The sequence below is a fragment of the Oncorhynchus masou genome, chromosome 27 (genome assembly GCF_036934945.1).
Source record: "Oncorhynchus masou masou isolate Uvic2021 chromosome 27, UVic_Omas_1.1, whole genome shotgun sequence".
Lineage (NCBI taxonomy): Eukaryota > Metazoa > Chordata > Actinopteri > Salmoniformes > Salmonidae > Oncorhynchus > Oncorhynchus masou.
Genome location: NC_088238.1, coordinates 24,694,525 through 24,710,407, shown reverse-complemented (window position 1 = coordinate 24,710,407; position 15,883 = coordinate 24,694,525). Strand labels below are relative to the sequence as shown.

Below are 15,883 nucleotides of genomic sequence, written 5' to 3'. Positions count from 1 at the left end.
AGTACGCTCTGTTCCTGCTCCGCGTACTCACCCTGAGGTGCTGTCCCCAGCCCGGTACCACCAGTGCCGGCACCACGCACCAGGCCCACAGTGCTCCTCGGCAGTCCAGTACGCCCTGTTCCTCCTCCACTCACTCGCCCTGAGGTGCGTACCACCAGTGCCGGCACCACGCACCAGGCCTACAGTGCGCCTCAGCAGTCCAGAGCGTCCAGCGACAGTACCCAGTCCAGAGCATCCGGCGACGGGCCACAGTCTGGAACCTCCAACGAGTGGCCACAGTCCGGAACCTCCAACGAGTGGCCACAGTCCGGAACCTCCAACGAGTGGCCACAGTCTGGAACCTCCAACGAGTGGCCACAGCCCGGAACCTCCAACGACGGGCCACAGTCCGGGACCTCCAACGACGGGCCACAGTCCGGAACCTCCAACGAGTGGCTACAGTCCGGAACCTCCAATGACGGGCCACAGTCCGGGGCCTCCAGCGATGGTCCCCTGTCCAGGGTCTCCAGCGACGGTCCCCAGCCCAGAACATCCGGCCATGGTCAACACAGCGAGGGTCCCCAGCCCGGGGCCTACGGCGAGGACTCAATGTAAAGAAGGGGGGAGGCGTCCAGAACCAGAGCCGCCACAGAGGTTAGATGCCCACCCAGACCCTCCCATATAGGTTTAGGTTTGCGGTCGGGAGTCCGCACCTTTGGGGGAGAGGGGGTACTGTCACGCCCTGACCTTAGTTATCTTTGTTTTCTTTTATTATTTTGGTTAGGTCAGGGTGTGACGAGGGTGGTATGTGTAGTTTTTGTAGTGTCTAGGTTTTTTTGTATGTCTAGGGGTTGTTGAATATCCAGGTGTTTATGTCTATGGTTGCCTAGATTGGTTCCCAATCAGAGGCAGCTGTTTATCGTTGTCTCTGATTGGGGACCATATTTAGGTAGCCATATTCCTTGGGTATTTCGTGGGTTATTGTCTATGTATAGTTGCCTGTGTCAGCAGTCGTTGTTATAGCTTCACGTTCGTTTTGTTATTTTGTTAGTTTGTTTAGTGTTCTTCGTTTATTAAAAGAAGAATGTATTCTTATCATGCTGCGCCTTGGTCTTCTCGTGATGATGAACGTGACAATAACTCTTATCAATATCTGTTACAGCACGTTCAGATTTCCAAATACCGTACTGCTTATTTTGCTTCATTTCTTGCTGGCGGAAATACTTTGTGCTAAGAAGTACATTTATTTTACATATAAAATACATCAAAGTTAACATTCCTATGAAATTCCTATGCACACATATAAAATGCAACATGGTCAAGCTATTTAAAAATAAATAAATGAATGACGTTTTGTGATATTTCTTTCAAAATCTCATAACACTTGCCATTGAGTATCTGTTTAACAGTACAAAAAAAATTCAAATATATTTTATGTACAATTATTAGCTCAATAAGTGGTGTCCTGTGTATATATGGTTACTGTATGTTGTCCATTTTAGGACAGCGTCATGTGTCTTATGTCAATTATCACCAGAAAGCACAGCGATCACAGGAAATGCCATCCCAGGAAATGAAAGTACTGACATCTGAGAGTGTAGTTCTGGAACTAGAACTTGGTTTCTGACTCTGAGACCTGGGGAAAGCAAAGAGATTTAGATTTTATTTTGTCAGCTCATCTTACTGTAATTTTATTTTTATGAATGATTTTTATGAATTACCTGTACCTCCACATGAGTTGCAACATTACGAGAGTTATCATTTTAAAGGGATTGGTGGTTATTCATTACAAATTTAGAAAAGACAATGACAAATAGTTTGATGGGTCCCTGTTACTTACATGTACAAATCTGTCCCTGCTACGCAAACTTGACACACCATTGCATTGGTTGCCATGGATAGTGGCTGTTGTTATAACCTGTAAGACAACACGATTCAAAAGAATGAGACAAGTTCCTGTGTATGAAGCGATGTAGGCCAAGATAAGGTTTGGCACCTCTTATCTAGTCTGTAAGGGTGGAAACATAAAATAGATACACAGTATTTTTCTACAGGTAAATGTTATACCTTTTCACAGACTTTTGTGTTTTCAGAGTTTACTGGATGTTTCTCCAGGATATGCAGCATGGCATCGTGGAGGGTCAGGAAAAACATGGACGACTTCACCTCGTCGTCAAAGAACATACAGCTGTGCAGTTTCTTCAGGATGTACGCTTTGGACAGAAGAGATGGATATCGTTAGATCAATCGCTTCACCTCTATTTGTTTCAGAGTGATTGAAGTCAGTGTTGAAGAGAAAAAGGGAGAAGGAATAGATGGGACAGATGGCTTGTCTTAAACCAGGCTTACCGTCACATGCCACAATGTAGACCTCAACTTCAACCCGAATGAGCTCTTTGAGTGCCTATAGAACACAGCAAAATATCAGTACCCAGCGAGTAGAAATACTCTGGTGAAATATACAATCATCCCCACATTCCCCAGAGTTGTAACGGAAGAGTTTTGTTTTACCGCTTTGAGTCCCTTGAGGGCAGAGATGTCGAGGAAGGAGACGGCTAAGAAGTCCAGGATCAGGCTGTGGACGTCTACTCTGGGGACATGGATGTTGGCAGGAAGCTCAGAGTTCCAGTTCACCTGGAGAGGAAGGTCCTTGAAGTCAGTGGGCTGGTCCAGTTCCTCCATGTTGCTCTCATCCTCAGACTCCTCAATGGGACCAGAGCTGGTGAGCAGTAGGCCTTGCTGCACCGGGAGAACCACAACATTACCACAACCTCGTATTGTGAAAACCTGACTACATGTAGAAGGTGATCTTTGGAGGTCCACCCACCACTATGGGAGGATGATTCATTTGTTTTTCATATACATGCAACCCCAAGACCATACTGATAAGGCATGTACGGGGACGACTACCTATAGGTAGGTCCTGCAGCGTGTGCATGATGTCTGTTGATTTTGGATTGCTAAAAGTATGTTGTTGCCAGGTGTGAAACCAATGTTTTGGGCTAGACTGATTTATGACATACTTATGGCCATTTGAATTAAACTTTATGATACAGGGGGCTCTTGTAAAGTGTTAACGAGGTAACTTTGTGAGTGGAAGTTATGTTTTAATGGGTTTCTAAGGGCAACAGATAAGTGCACCACTACTCACAGATGTCATCTGCAGCTCTCCTTTCTTTAGAAGTTTCCTGATCGTCCTCAGGGCTTTGTTTCTCTTCCTCAACACCCTCAAAGGGTTAAAGCCCACCTGAAAACACATCAAAGTCAATTTGAACCCAAATTAGCAATTGCACACATGAACTGTTACACATGGGCTTTATTGTGAATGGGACATATTGTTTACCACTGCCTTGGCCGTCATACAGATCAAGGTTAAACTTCATCTTATCTGCATGTGCTTAGTGTTTAGTAAGGTGCAAGTAAAACTTTAGTAACACCAATTTGTATGGGCACTATTGCTATACAACCTGGTATACTATATTACCTCATACATTGAGGTGGTATTGACCTTCATGAGTTTATTTGACCATTCTTTAGGACCTCTTTCCATTGGATCAAGTCCGATGAGAAAATAAGATGTCTTAATAAGTGGATCCATGAATCATTACCTTATTTGAACATGTAATGGAAATTGTAATGCAAAAAGGCCTACGTGTAAATGTGTTTGGAAGAATTTTTCATTTTACACGTCTAATTGTGTATAATTGCTTACGTACAGATTCCACCAGCTTGCCTCGGAAAAAATCTATATTGGCAAAGAAGATGGGTGACGGTATCCTGAAGATCTTCACACCCTCTGGCTCATAGATCTGGAAAGAGATAGATAGACAATAGAACAAGGGCCATGTGTAGACACACCCTCTGGCTCATAGATCTGGAAAGAGATAGATAGACAATAGAACAAGGGCCATGTGTAGACACACCCTCTGGTTCATATATCTGGAAAGAGATAGATAGACAATGGAAAGAGCTCATAGATCTGGAAAGAGATAGATAGACAATAGAACAAGGACCATGTGTAGACTCACCCTCTGGCTCATAGATCTGGAAAGAGATAGATAGACAATAGAACAAGGGCCATGTGTAGACACACCCTCTGGCTCATAGATCTGGAAAGAGATAGATAGACAATAGAACAAGGGCCATGTGTAGACTCACCCTCTGGCATAGATCTGGAAAGAGATAGATAGATCCATGGAAAGCTCATAGATATATAGACAATAGAACAAGGGCCATGTGTAGACTCACCCTCTGGCTCATAGATCTGGAAAGAGATAGATAAACAATAGAACAAGGGCCATGTGTAGACACACCCTCTGGCTCATAGATCTGGAAAGAGATATATAGACAATAGAACAAGGACCATGTGTAGACACACCCTCTGGCTCATAGATCTGGAAAGAGATATATAAACAATAGAACAAGGGCCATGTGTAGACACACCCTCTGGCTCATAGATCTGGAAAGAGATATATAGACAATAGAACAAGGGCCATGTGTAGACACACCCATAGATCTGGACAATAGAACAAGGGCCATGTGTAGACACATCTGGCTCATAGATCTGGAAGATATATAGACAATAGAACAAGGGCCATGTGTAGACTCACCCTCTGGCTCATAGATCTGGAAAGAGATATATAGACAATAGAACAAGACTCACCCTCTGGCTCATAGATCCATGTGTAGACACACCCTCTGGCTCATAGATCTGGAAAGAGATATATAGACAATAGAACAAGGGCCATGTGTAGACTCACCCTCTGGCTCATAGATCTGGAAAGAGATATATAGACAATAGAACAAGGGCCATGTGTAGACTCACCCTCTGGCTCATAGATCTGGAAAGAGATATATAGACAATAGAACAAGGGCCATGTGTAGACTCACCCTCTGGCTCATAGATCTGGAAAGAGATATATAGAGAATAGAACAAGGGCCATGTGTAGACACACCCTCTGGCTCAGATCTGGAAAGAGATATATAGACAATAGAACAAGGCCATGTGTAGACACACCCTCTGGCTCATAGATCTGGAAAGAGATATATAGACAATAGAACAAGGGCCATGTGTAGACACACCCTCTGGCTCATAGATCTGGAAAGAGATATATAGACAATAGAACAAGGGCCATGTGTAGACTCACCCTCTGGCTCATAGATCTGGAAAGAGATATATAGACAATAGAACAAGGGCCATGTGTAGACTCACCCTCTGGCTCATAGATCTGGAAAGAGATATATAGACAATAGAACAAGGGCCATGTGTAGATTCACCCTCTGGCTCATAGATCTGTGACAATAGAGACTCACCCTCTGGCTCATAGATCTGGAAAGAGATATATAGACAATAGAACAAGGGCCATGTGTAGACACACCCTCTGGCTCATAGATCTGGAAAGAGATATATAGACAATAGAACAAGGGCCATGTGTAGACACACCCTCTGGTTCATATATCTGGAAAGAGATAGATAGACAATAGAACAAGGACCATGTGTAGACTCACCCTCTGGCTCATATATCTGGAAAGAGATAGATAGACAATAGAACAAGGGCCATGTGTAGACACACCCTCTGGCTCATAGATCTGGAAAGAGATAGATAGACAATAGAACAAGGACCATGTGTAGACTCACCCTCTGGCTCATAGATCTGGAAAGAGATAGATAGACAATAGAACAAGGACCATGTGTAGACTCACCCTCTGGCTCATAGATCTGGAAAGAGATAGATAGACAATAGAACAAGGGCCATGTGTAGACACACCCTCTGGCTCATAGATCTCATAGATCTAGGAAAGAGATATATAGACAATAGAACAAGGGCCATGTGTAGACTCACCCTCTGGCTCATAGATCTGGAAAGAGATAGATAGACAATAGAACACGGGCCATGTGTAGACACACCCTCTGGCTCATAGATCTGGAAAGAGATATATAAACAATAGAACAAGGACCAAGTGTAGACACACCCTCTGGCTCATAGATCTGGAAAGAGATATATAGACAATAGAACAAGGGCCATGTGTAGACTCACCCTCTGGCTCATAGATCTGGAAAGAGATATATAGACAATAGAACAAGGGCCATGTGTAGACACACCCTCTGGCTCATAGATCTGGAAAGAGATATATAGACAATAGAACAAGGGCCATGTGTAGACTCACCCTCTGGCTCATAGATCTGGAAAGAGATATATAGACAATAGAACAAGGGCCATGTGTAGACTCACCCTCTGGCTCATAGATCTGGAAAGAGATATATAGAGAATAGAACAAGGGCCATGTGTAGACACACCCTCTGGCTCATAGATCTGGAAAGAGATATATAGACAATAGAACAAGGGCCATGTGTAGACACACCCTCTGGCTCATAGATCTGGAAAGAGATATATAGACAATAGAACAAGGGCCATGTGTAGACTCACCCTCTGGCTCATAGATCTGGAAAGAGATATATAGACAATAGAACAATGTGTAGGCCATGTGTAGAACAAGGCCATGTGTAGACACACCCTCTGGCTCATAGATCTGGAAAGAGATATATAGACAATAGAACAAGGGCCATGTGTAGACACACCCTCTGGCTCATAGATCTGGAAAGAGATATATAGACAATAGAACAAGGGCCATGTGTAGACTCACCCTCTGGCTCATAGATCTGGAAAGAGATATATAGACAATAGAACAAGGGCCATGTGTAGACTCACCCTCTGGCTCATAGATCTGGAAAGAGATATACAGACAATAGAACAAGGGCCATGTGTAGATTCACCCTCTGGCTCATAGATCTGGAAAGAGATATATAGACAATAGAACAAGGGCCATGTGTAGACTCACCCTCTGGCTCATAGATCTGGAAAGAGATATATAGACAATAGAACAAGGGCCATGTGTAGACACACCCTCTGGCTCATAGATCTGGAAAGAGATATATAGACAATAGAACAAGGGCCATGTGTAGACACACCCTCTGGCTCATAGATCTGGAAAGAGATATATAGACAATAGAACAAGGGCCATGTGTAGACTCACCCTCTGGCTCATAGATCTGGAAAGAGATATACAGACAATAGAACAAGGGCCATGTATAGACTCACCCTCTGGCTCATAGATCTGGAAAGAGATATATAGACAATAAAACAAGGGCCATGTGTAGACTCACCCTCTGGCTCATAGATCTGGAAAGAGATATACAGACAATAGAACAAGGGCCATGTGTAGACTCACCCTCTGGCTCATAGATCTGGAAAGAGATATACAGACAATAGAACAAGGGCCATGTGTAGACACACCATCTTCACAGTCATCTTCACAGATGAAAAGATAATGGTGAGTATGTTTAGTTCACATTACAGCTTACTCACACTCATGTAATCCTTGCGGTCTTTGTAGATATCTGTTCCTGTGATATTGGCTAGGACACTGCAACGTGGGCTGGAATAGAATGTATGCAGAAATGTCACTACGACATTGTGTTCCAGGGTTGGGGTTCATTCTGAATTGAGTTGTGAATTGGTCTTTAATTCCAATTCAATTATTGAATTTGAATTAAATGTGAATTGGCCACATCCCACAGGAAGCAGTATTTTAACGGAATTTGAATTAAAGGAAGTAGAATTGAATTCAATGAAATTCATTGTAATTCAAATTGATAATATTTTCCATACATCATTATGCACATGTTAATTTTGACATGATGCTTGAAACATTTCATTTTTAAAACTCATCCTCCTAAAAAGAGTATTAAATAATTAACAGTGGTCTGGAAATATTCTAAGATCATTTTGTCTGTAATAATTCATAATTCACTTACACGTTATTAAATATTTAGAAAAATACATTTCCCACAATGCATTAATTCCAAAGAAGGGAAAGAAGGGAACAGCAAAAAAATGTAGGGTAAAATTACAAATAAAACACTGAGTTTTTCTTGATGGTATCTGTATTCTTGAGTAAGAGGTGGTAGATTCTTTGGGCAAAATATTTATCAAAGGAATGAGACTCGTCTGTTTCATGTCTCAGTTGAATTTATTTGAATTGCTTTGAATTCAATTATACTTCCTTTCATTAAAATGCAATTCAAATTATGCTTCCTGTGAGGTGTGGCCAATATGAATTTCAATACTTGGGTTGAATTGAATCAAATTCCAAAATGTTGAATTGACCCTAACCCTGGTGTCCACCTCCAAATAACATTGAAAACTGACAAAGAATAAAAACAGACACAAGTTCAACTTTTTTTGAGGTATTTGGAAATTTGTGCCCACACTCACAACTGAGCCCTGAAGACAACAGTGAGCAGCTGGATCCCTAGACCTACAGCCAGCCCCAGATCCAGCCCCAACAGGATGGAAGCCAGGCAGGTCACCAGCCACACCACCTGGATAAAGACATGGAGGGGAGACAGGACAAGGGGACGTGGGATGGAAGGGATTGGGGGAAATATGAGTTCATTATTACAGTTGGTAAAGACATCACTCTGTGTTTCCATTTTAGGTGTAGTTCAGTGGGAGTGTCTCAGAAGACTCACACAGTCGGGCCGGTCTCTCCTCCACAGGTAAGGGACTTCTCTGATCTGCATCAACATCCCCTTCAGGTTCACTATGACCACTGCCCCCAGCACCGACTGTCAACACAGAGGGAAACGGTTAGGCAATGACATCTTTGATGATCAGTCACTAGAGTTGCACAAGACTTCCATCTAAATTCCAGTGTTCCTATCTACTTCATACAGTGTGATTCATTACATAATGTTCTAATCTTAGATGTTAAGTCCCCTATATGGGGGACTTTGAGCGGTTCTGGACTGGTTCCGACTGACATTTTGGTGAATGCCTTAGGGTCTAGTGCAATATAATGCCAGAAAGACCCATCTGTCTGCTCTCCGCTTCCTCTCAGCGGAGCTGACTTGAAGTGTCAGGTTTCAGACCCCACATTTGCATAGGAAGTGACATGTGACATTTTCTGACCAATCCAGACAAAGAATCGATTTAAATGACAGAGCCCATATAAGGGGAAAGTCTAGTGAATCCAACGGTTGTCGTTTCATCTCACTTGATTATTCTCAGCTGGATTTAAGAGCTCTCAACATGAAAACATACTAAATTGTTTCATAGAAATGAAACAAGAACACTTTCTCTTGGTCACAGACAGACAAAATCACTTAGTGCTTAAAGCTGAAGTTGTAGCGAGTCTGCTGTGTCCCTGCGCTGCTCAGTGGACTTTTATGAAATAGTGTTATATGAAATTGTGCAAACATTGTATTCCCACTAAGTATGATAATATGCATTTTACAGTTACAAGAAAGGTGAAATCTTATGGTAAGTAGTTTATCATTTGATTGTTACTATATTTAGGAAGCATTTCAGTATTTTCAAGCCCTATTGCCCCACTTTTGTTGAATAAGAAAAACAAATGTGATTTTCAATGTTTTCACATTATATTTGTACTATGTACTTGAGCTGTGTCCTCAAAAGTGAGTACACCTCAGCAATTTATATAAAAAAAAGGTGAGTTCCAGAACTTTCTAAAACTATGCAATATTACCAATTATTGTTTATGGCCATCTCATGAAAAATAATTACATTTGGGTATGTCTATTTAGGCAGAAATCAAAATGTTGCCCTATCATTCAACTCCTAAAGCCAATTATATTGTAAATACTGAGTGAGTTTTACCTTTGGAAGTGGCTCCAATAAGAACGCGATAGCCAAGGTGACGACCATCACGATGAGCGCTGACAGTAGACCAGCAATCTGAAATGATGAAATTACACTTTATTTGACTCACATTTAGCTATTCACAAAACAACTACAGATAAGCACTGTTTAAGCAATGTTTCCCTTTGATATATTTAATATATATATATATATATATATATATATATATATATATATATATATATATATATATTTATATATATATATATTATTATCATTATTTATTAACTTGGTGCATTGTAACCCTGAGCCAATTATATCATTCCTCACTATGTACTGTAGGTCACGAGTCACGACAAACTAAATCACATTCTCTCTCCCATTTGTACAATTTGATCTGGTTTGGACTATGATAAGTTATCAGTTATTATTACAATAAAGATAGGGAGACCCAAATAGGTCAATATTTCACAACATTTACAGCTACATCTCTTGGATAAAGAACTTGTACAGGAAGGAACTCTAAGTATGGTTGTGTGTCTGTATTCTCAGACAGCCTCTTGGTTTAGTAGTTTACCTGGGTTTTACCACCTGTACTCTCCTGTACCGCACTCCTGGAGAGAGCTGTGCTTGCTGCAAACGACTTAAAGGCTGCTCCAATGATGTTACTGGCCCCAAAAGCTATCAGCTCCTAGAGAGCAAAACAAGGACAAGTACATGTTCTGGAACTGTTGATATTAGTTCAAGTCTTATGTTGATAGTTTGTATTAGGCTGACACCCCTCATTCACAAGCAACAATAATCACATTTTTCTGTACCACCTCGGCTTCCAACCCCTCCTCCTAATGTTCTGGTTTTGGGATTCACCTGATTTCCGTCTATGATGTAATCGTGTTTGACTGAGTAGACCTTGGCGACAGAGAAGGCGACAGCAAAGCCCACTATGGCCATAGGGAACGCCTCAACAGCAGTCTGCCCGAAGATCTGCACGTTCGGGCCCATAGGGGACTCATACCTAACAGATTGAGAGGGAGAGGTATTGTTAGATTATTTTCCCATCTATTCCCAGCCATTTTAACATGCAGAAAACATCTTTTTATATGTGCTTACCCCACTGGAATACGGCCGACAACATCAACTTTATAATTCACCCGGAAGTTGAATGCATAGGAAACGCCACAAGCGATGACAGTCTGAGAAAGTCATTACCAAAATCAATGTATCAGTTATTAGCATGACTAATGCAATCTGGTGATAAAACAGTATATTTCAAGAGAATACCTTGTCAACTTTAACACAAAGCTGTGACACACTGCAGGCCTATAGTACATCAGTACAAGTTCATGTATTTTCCTACAATTCACCTGATTGTCCTCATCTGCAGTACTGTGAGTCAGTGTGAGAATAAAACCTCAATACTGTACATTTAGCAAAAGCTGGCTCCTTGCTACAATGGCATTGTACTTTGGATCAATGCACTCTTAGAAAAAAGGGTTCCAAAAGGGTTCTTTGGCTGTTCCCATAGGAGAACCCTTTTTGCTTCCAGGTAGAACCCTTTTTGCATCCAAGGAAGAACTCTTTTGGGTACCATGCAGAACCCTCTATGTAAAAGGTTATACATGGAAATCAAAATGGCTCTACCTGTAACCAAAAAGGGTTCTACCTGGAAACAAAAAGGGTTCTCCTATGGGAACAACTGAAAATCCCTTTCAGGTTCTAGATAGAATAAAATGTGCTAAGAGTGTACTAAGATAGGAACAAGAGAGTGACTGTTCAGGATAAGAATAGCAATGCTTCCCGATGCTTATCTGTGATAATATGATCTGTACTTTGTGCAAGTACATACTCACATTCAAATGTATATTAAATCGTGAGACACATCTCTATAAACAGTGCCCTGCACGGCAACACCTTATTCTTATCTCTTTGAATAATAGGTGCTATCTAGAACCTAAAAGGGTTATTTGGCTGTCCCAGTAGGATAAACCTTTGTAGAACCCTTTTTGGTTCCAGGTAGAACCCTTTTGTTTCCAGATAAACCCCATTGGGTTATTTTTTCTAAGAATGTAAATTCAATGGTGCCCCGTATGAGGCTTGTTCTCGCCACAATGTTTCCCAATTCTGATCTGTGTATGCTGTCATATACTGTAGACCTGTAGCCCCGGTTGTGATGACATAGTGCACACATTGCCACTCACCATGATAACCTCTATGGGGATGGGAACAGGCAACTTGGCTTTGTATCTATCGTTGATCTCCTTCACTATGAACACCACCACCATGATCAATATGGACGTCACCAGGTCACACACGTTGGTCTTCTCGATCTGGACAAAGATCTTCTCCAGGGTCTGAGGAAGACGTCAGTTAATATTGATGACAGTAATGAAGGACCAGTTACAGGGTGTGAGAGTTCAGTTAGAGGTCTCTACACCAAGCCATGACTCATGAATTATAGCTTTTTCTGAAATCTTGTGGGCACTTGAGGAAAACCTGTGCTTAACTGTGTAAGATAAGATACAATGAGACACTTGTTTAGCTTATCAACACTCTTTTATTCCTCAGAGCTTTAGAAACCGGTCAGATATGAGGGATAAGATTTGAGGGAGTTAATTAATATATATCTGTCATAGCTAAGCCATTACATATTTGGATATCAGTTGAAAAAAATCAGACTGTTGCATTGAAAGACATTTGACCTCATCCTGTCTCTCTTCCTGGACTCACATAAACGATGGACAGCGGTCCACTGAGTCCCGGCACCACCAGGCCCAACACAAACTTCAGCTGGGACACCAGGATGTGGACAGCAGCCGCGGTTGTGAACCCAGACACCAGCGTGTCTGACAGGTACATGACGATGAAGCCTACCTGCAGCAGACCCATGGCCAGCTGGGAGAGAAGCAGAGGACTCATGTTAGAATATGGGAGAATTGTTCATTTTAGATTCAGATTACAGAGAGATACCGTATGAGTAATGTACAGTACATGAGTGATAATGTTGAGGTAATGATGGTGTTTTACCTGCATTATCCCCATGAGGAAGGTGACAGAGGCGGCCGCCATTACTCTCTGCTCATCGCTGGTCAGCCCCTCAAACCCAGTGATGTTGACTGGGGGGCCTTCGTCAGGCACAAGCCTCGTCACCACTGCACCCACCATGAGGCTCAGAACAGGGAACGCCCCTGGAGTGAGTGGGGTGAGGAGAAAGAGAGAGGAAGCGAAGATCAGGAAGCAGTGGATGGAAATTGGAGAGGTGGGCAGAGAGAGGGCGGTAAGTACAGTAAAAAGGTGTGATGGCTTGTGATGGTCAGAGCAAAACACTGTACACGCACGCACGCACGCACGCACACACACACACACACACACACACACACACACACACACACACACACACACACACACACACACACACACACACACACACACACACACACACACACACACACACACACACACACACGCACAGTATTTACCTACTGATATATGTCTGGAAGTGCCAAGGAAGAAGTAGACGATCACTGGGAAGAAGGCAGTGAAGAGTCCGTACCATGGAGGGAGGGAGGCCAGCAGGGAGTATGCCAGACCTGTCAATCAAACAAAAACAATGAACAACAATTTACAGTGCATGCTAAATAACTCCACCATTAGTCACTAGAGACTACGACAGCATTCAAGAGTCATCATGATCCAGATGTTTTCAGTATCTATTGGCTCTATTGTGTGCCAATGCTAATACTGTGATAATAACGCCTGCTAATAAAGATAAGTTAACATCTCTTCTTTCAATAAACACCTATTAATAGGTGTCTGGGATCAGATCATGTATTTTAGGTGATACCACCATCGGACCTGATTACCGTTCTGTAAAACCATAGTTCATCAATATTCTTACATTTCAATAACAGCCCTCTCTCTCTATCAATGCTCAAAGTGTATGTTTTTGTGATGTTAATGAGGAGGTCGACAGTTCTTTATCAAATTATTTCTCAAAAAGTGCTATAGGAACTGCTTTGATAGATCTGAAGATGCACACTGGTTGATTGAGGTGGGTTAGAGTGGGTATTAGCTTCACCTTGTAGAACAGCTACCAGTCCAGTGCTGACCCCAGATACAATATCACTCAGCAACCATTCCTTCAGCTGGTAGATTCTCATCCAACCAATGAAAGGCAGCAGAGAGAGCGCTGCGTTCTTAGCGCGCTTGAGGTCACAACTACAGTTAACACACACACCATTTTTAGTTAGTCATGACTTACTAATAGTTGATAACATCTAAGCATCTTCATGCACACATTTTTAGACATAGAGTATATAAGATGATAGGGCTGATCTTTAAGCTAGACGTATGCTTTTAAAGAACAGTTACCTTATCTGTAAGCAAACTAAAGACAATCAGGGTGTCTCAGGTAAAATATCATGTGGGCCCACCCGTCCACACCAAACGAAGACTAAACTCCTGAAGTGATTTGAGTGGTAATAACAGACAACTGCAGTTTCATTGTCAAATCAGCAACCAACTTCCGGCAGTACCCCTATCGCGGACATTGCCATTGGATGCGCTGAATTGCATGAATTATAATCCCAAGCAACCTTGTTACAAGTTGGTACACTGGAATGTGTGTTGTAATAATCGTGACAATGACCAAAGGAGCAGCCGCTCACCGATTTGACACCTCTTAATGCAGTTACATGTCCGACACCGCCAAAACACCAGCTATGCAAGTGTCTGCTATCGCTGTTTAACTCTTGATCTGATTGAATTTAGGCCGAAGTGTTGCATCCATGCACTGCAACCCATCATAAGGCTACCTTCAGTGTTACACAAAACAACACAAGCAAAACAACAGAAGAAACTTGATTGGTTCTTACGTAAAATACTGCTTGACATGGTGCCGCACGGTCTTATGGTGCCTGTGGATCTTCTCATGTTCGTCTGCGAAGGCGTCCTCTGAGTAGAGTGGCCTGGTGACCACGTACTGCTTCATCTTTACCCTCTTCTTCTTGATGAGTGGTGCGGCACCTGTTCCTCACGGGGTCTCTGAGACCCATCAATCACATTTTAGTACAGGCTCCTGTCATATCTTTCTCTCCTGCCTTTGAAAGTAACTTGGCACAGACGATCACTGTGGAGCTGCTGCACAACAAAGGTATAGCTACCGTCACACACTAACTACATCAGCCTGTGTCATTAATGTCACAGCTCTGTGCTGTCCAGTGGACCAGCTGCGACTGGCATGGCTGGGCAGGGCCTGTGCTGCCTGTCAGCTTTGACCAGGTTAGAGTGGTCTGGGTTAAATAAGGGTTGTTGATACCATTATAATACACAGGAGAACACAGGCAAGGTTGTCCTATATTACAAATAGTTTTTACTAAAGGTAATACAAAATAAAAAACTCTTAAGAAAGTGTTATGTCACCAACTGCCACATCCAGATATCAGATGGAAAGATAGATAAATTAAGATACTTTCTATCTTTAATTGTAATAAATGATAAGCAAGGTACTAGAATAATACATAACACTAACTCTTACCTGACTAGTTTATCTGTGTACGCAGCTTCAGTGTATCCAAACGTTGCCTGTCTTTCTCTCTCTTTCTCTCCGCACAGAGAAACACCCTAAGATTATCTGGGACCGGGACCCTTGGGAATGTTGCAATTAACAAATCCCCTCTACCGGGTTGCTTATCGTTCATAACTGTAATTATTAACAGCAATTATGATGCAGTCATCACACGCCAGCCCAGCCCTATCCTTGACCATTGTTCTTATGGATAAATGCCCTGGCACATTGCCTCAACTTTCAATGATTACTGAGTGTGTCTGAGATCCCCACTTATGGGCAGGGTGGGGAGGGCTGGACAGTGGTCGTGGCTGTACACTGGAGATCAGTGGACGTTTCGTGGTAAAGGTTCAGGTTAGGGTTGAGGTTAAACATGGATGAATATGATGGGGGGTAGCAGTACTACTATACAATAATAACCCGCTCTCAACTTTCAAACTGGCTAATGCTGTGAGACTCATTGCAGCGACACAGAAGGGATATTGCTGTTCATCTGGGGTTGGGGTGTCAGTGCAGGGGGATGTCTTGTTATACTTAACAGTAGGTCTTACATGAATCCTATCTAAAGTATACATGTGAAGAAATTCAAGAATAAACAATGTAAAAATATAATAGTAGTTGTTTTGTCCCCCCTGTTATGACCCAATTTCATCATACCTCTAGTACATGCTGACCCCTT

At 42.3% G+C, this 15,883-nt stretch overlaps 1 protein-coding gene across 2 annotated transcripts; it reads right to left on the bottom strand.

Annotated features, from left to right (window-relative positions):
* Positions 1 to 1,169: 1,169 nt before the first annotated feature.
* Positions 1,170 to 15,305, bottom strand: LOC135515869 (chloride anion exchanger-like). Of its 2 annotated transcripts, XM_064939666.1 has the most exons (21): positions 15,175 to 15,305; positions 14,513 to 14,681; positions 13,717 to 13,856; positions 13,118 to 13,228; positions 12,666 to 12,826; positions 12,369 to 12,533; positions 11,840 to 11,992; positions 10,752 to 10,834; positions 10,509 to 10,656; positions 10,219 to 10,332; positions 9,660 to 9,737; positions 8,513 to 8,608; positions 8,256 to 8,362; positions 7,347 to 7,416; positions 3,696 to 3,788; positions 3,131 to 3,226; positions 2,491 to 2,718; positions 2,329 to 2,383; positions 2,047 to 2,192; positions 1,820 to 1,897; positions 1,170 to 1,615 (listed from the first exon to the last, which is right to left on the bottom strand). In XM_064939666.1, the coding sequence occupies exons 2-21, from the start codon at positions 14,626 to 14,628 to the stop codon at positions 1,589 to 1,591; spliced, it is 2,265 nt and encodes a 754-aa protein (XP_064795738.1). In that variant the 5' UTR covers positions 14,629 to 14,681; positions 15,175 to 15,305; the 3' UTR covers positions 1,170 to 1,588. The 2 variants fall into 2 exon arrangements, with proteins under 2 accessions (XP_064795738.1, XP_064795739.1); XM_064939667.1 differs by lacking the exon at positions 15,175 to 15,305 and having other exon boundaries at positions 14,513 to 14,820.
* Between the last annotated feature and the right edge of the window lie 578 nt (positions 15,306 to 15,883).

Bases quoted from the DNA above. Each gene is read 5' to 3' on its own strand.
- LOC135515869 (XM_064939666.1), bottom strand. From the start codon at position 14,628: ATGAAGCAGTACGTGGTCACCAGGCCACTCTACTCAGAGGACGCCTTC. The intron at 12,827-13,117 runs GTAAATACTGTG...CACTCACTCCAG, and splicing joins TTCCAGACATATATCAGTAG to GGGCGTTCCCTGTTCTGAGC. The intron at 10,333-10,508 runs GTGAATCCCAAA...TTTGCTCTCTAG, and splicing joins ACATCATAGACGGAAATCAG to GAGCTGATAGCTTTTGGGGC.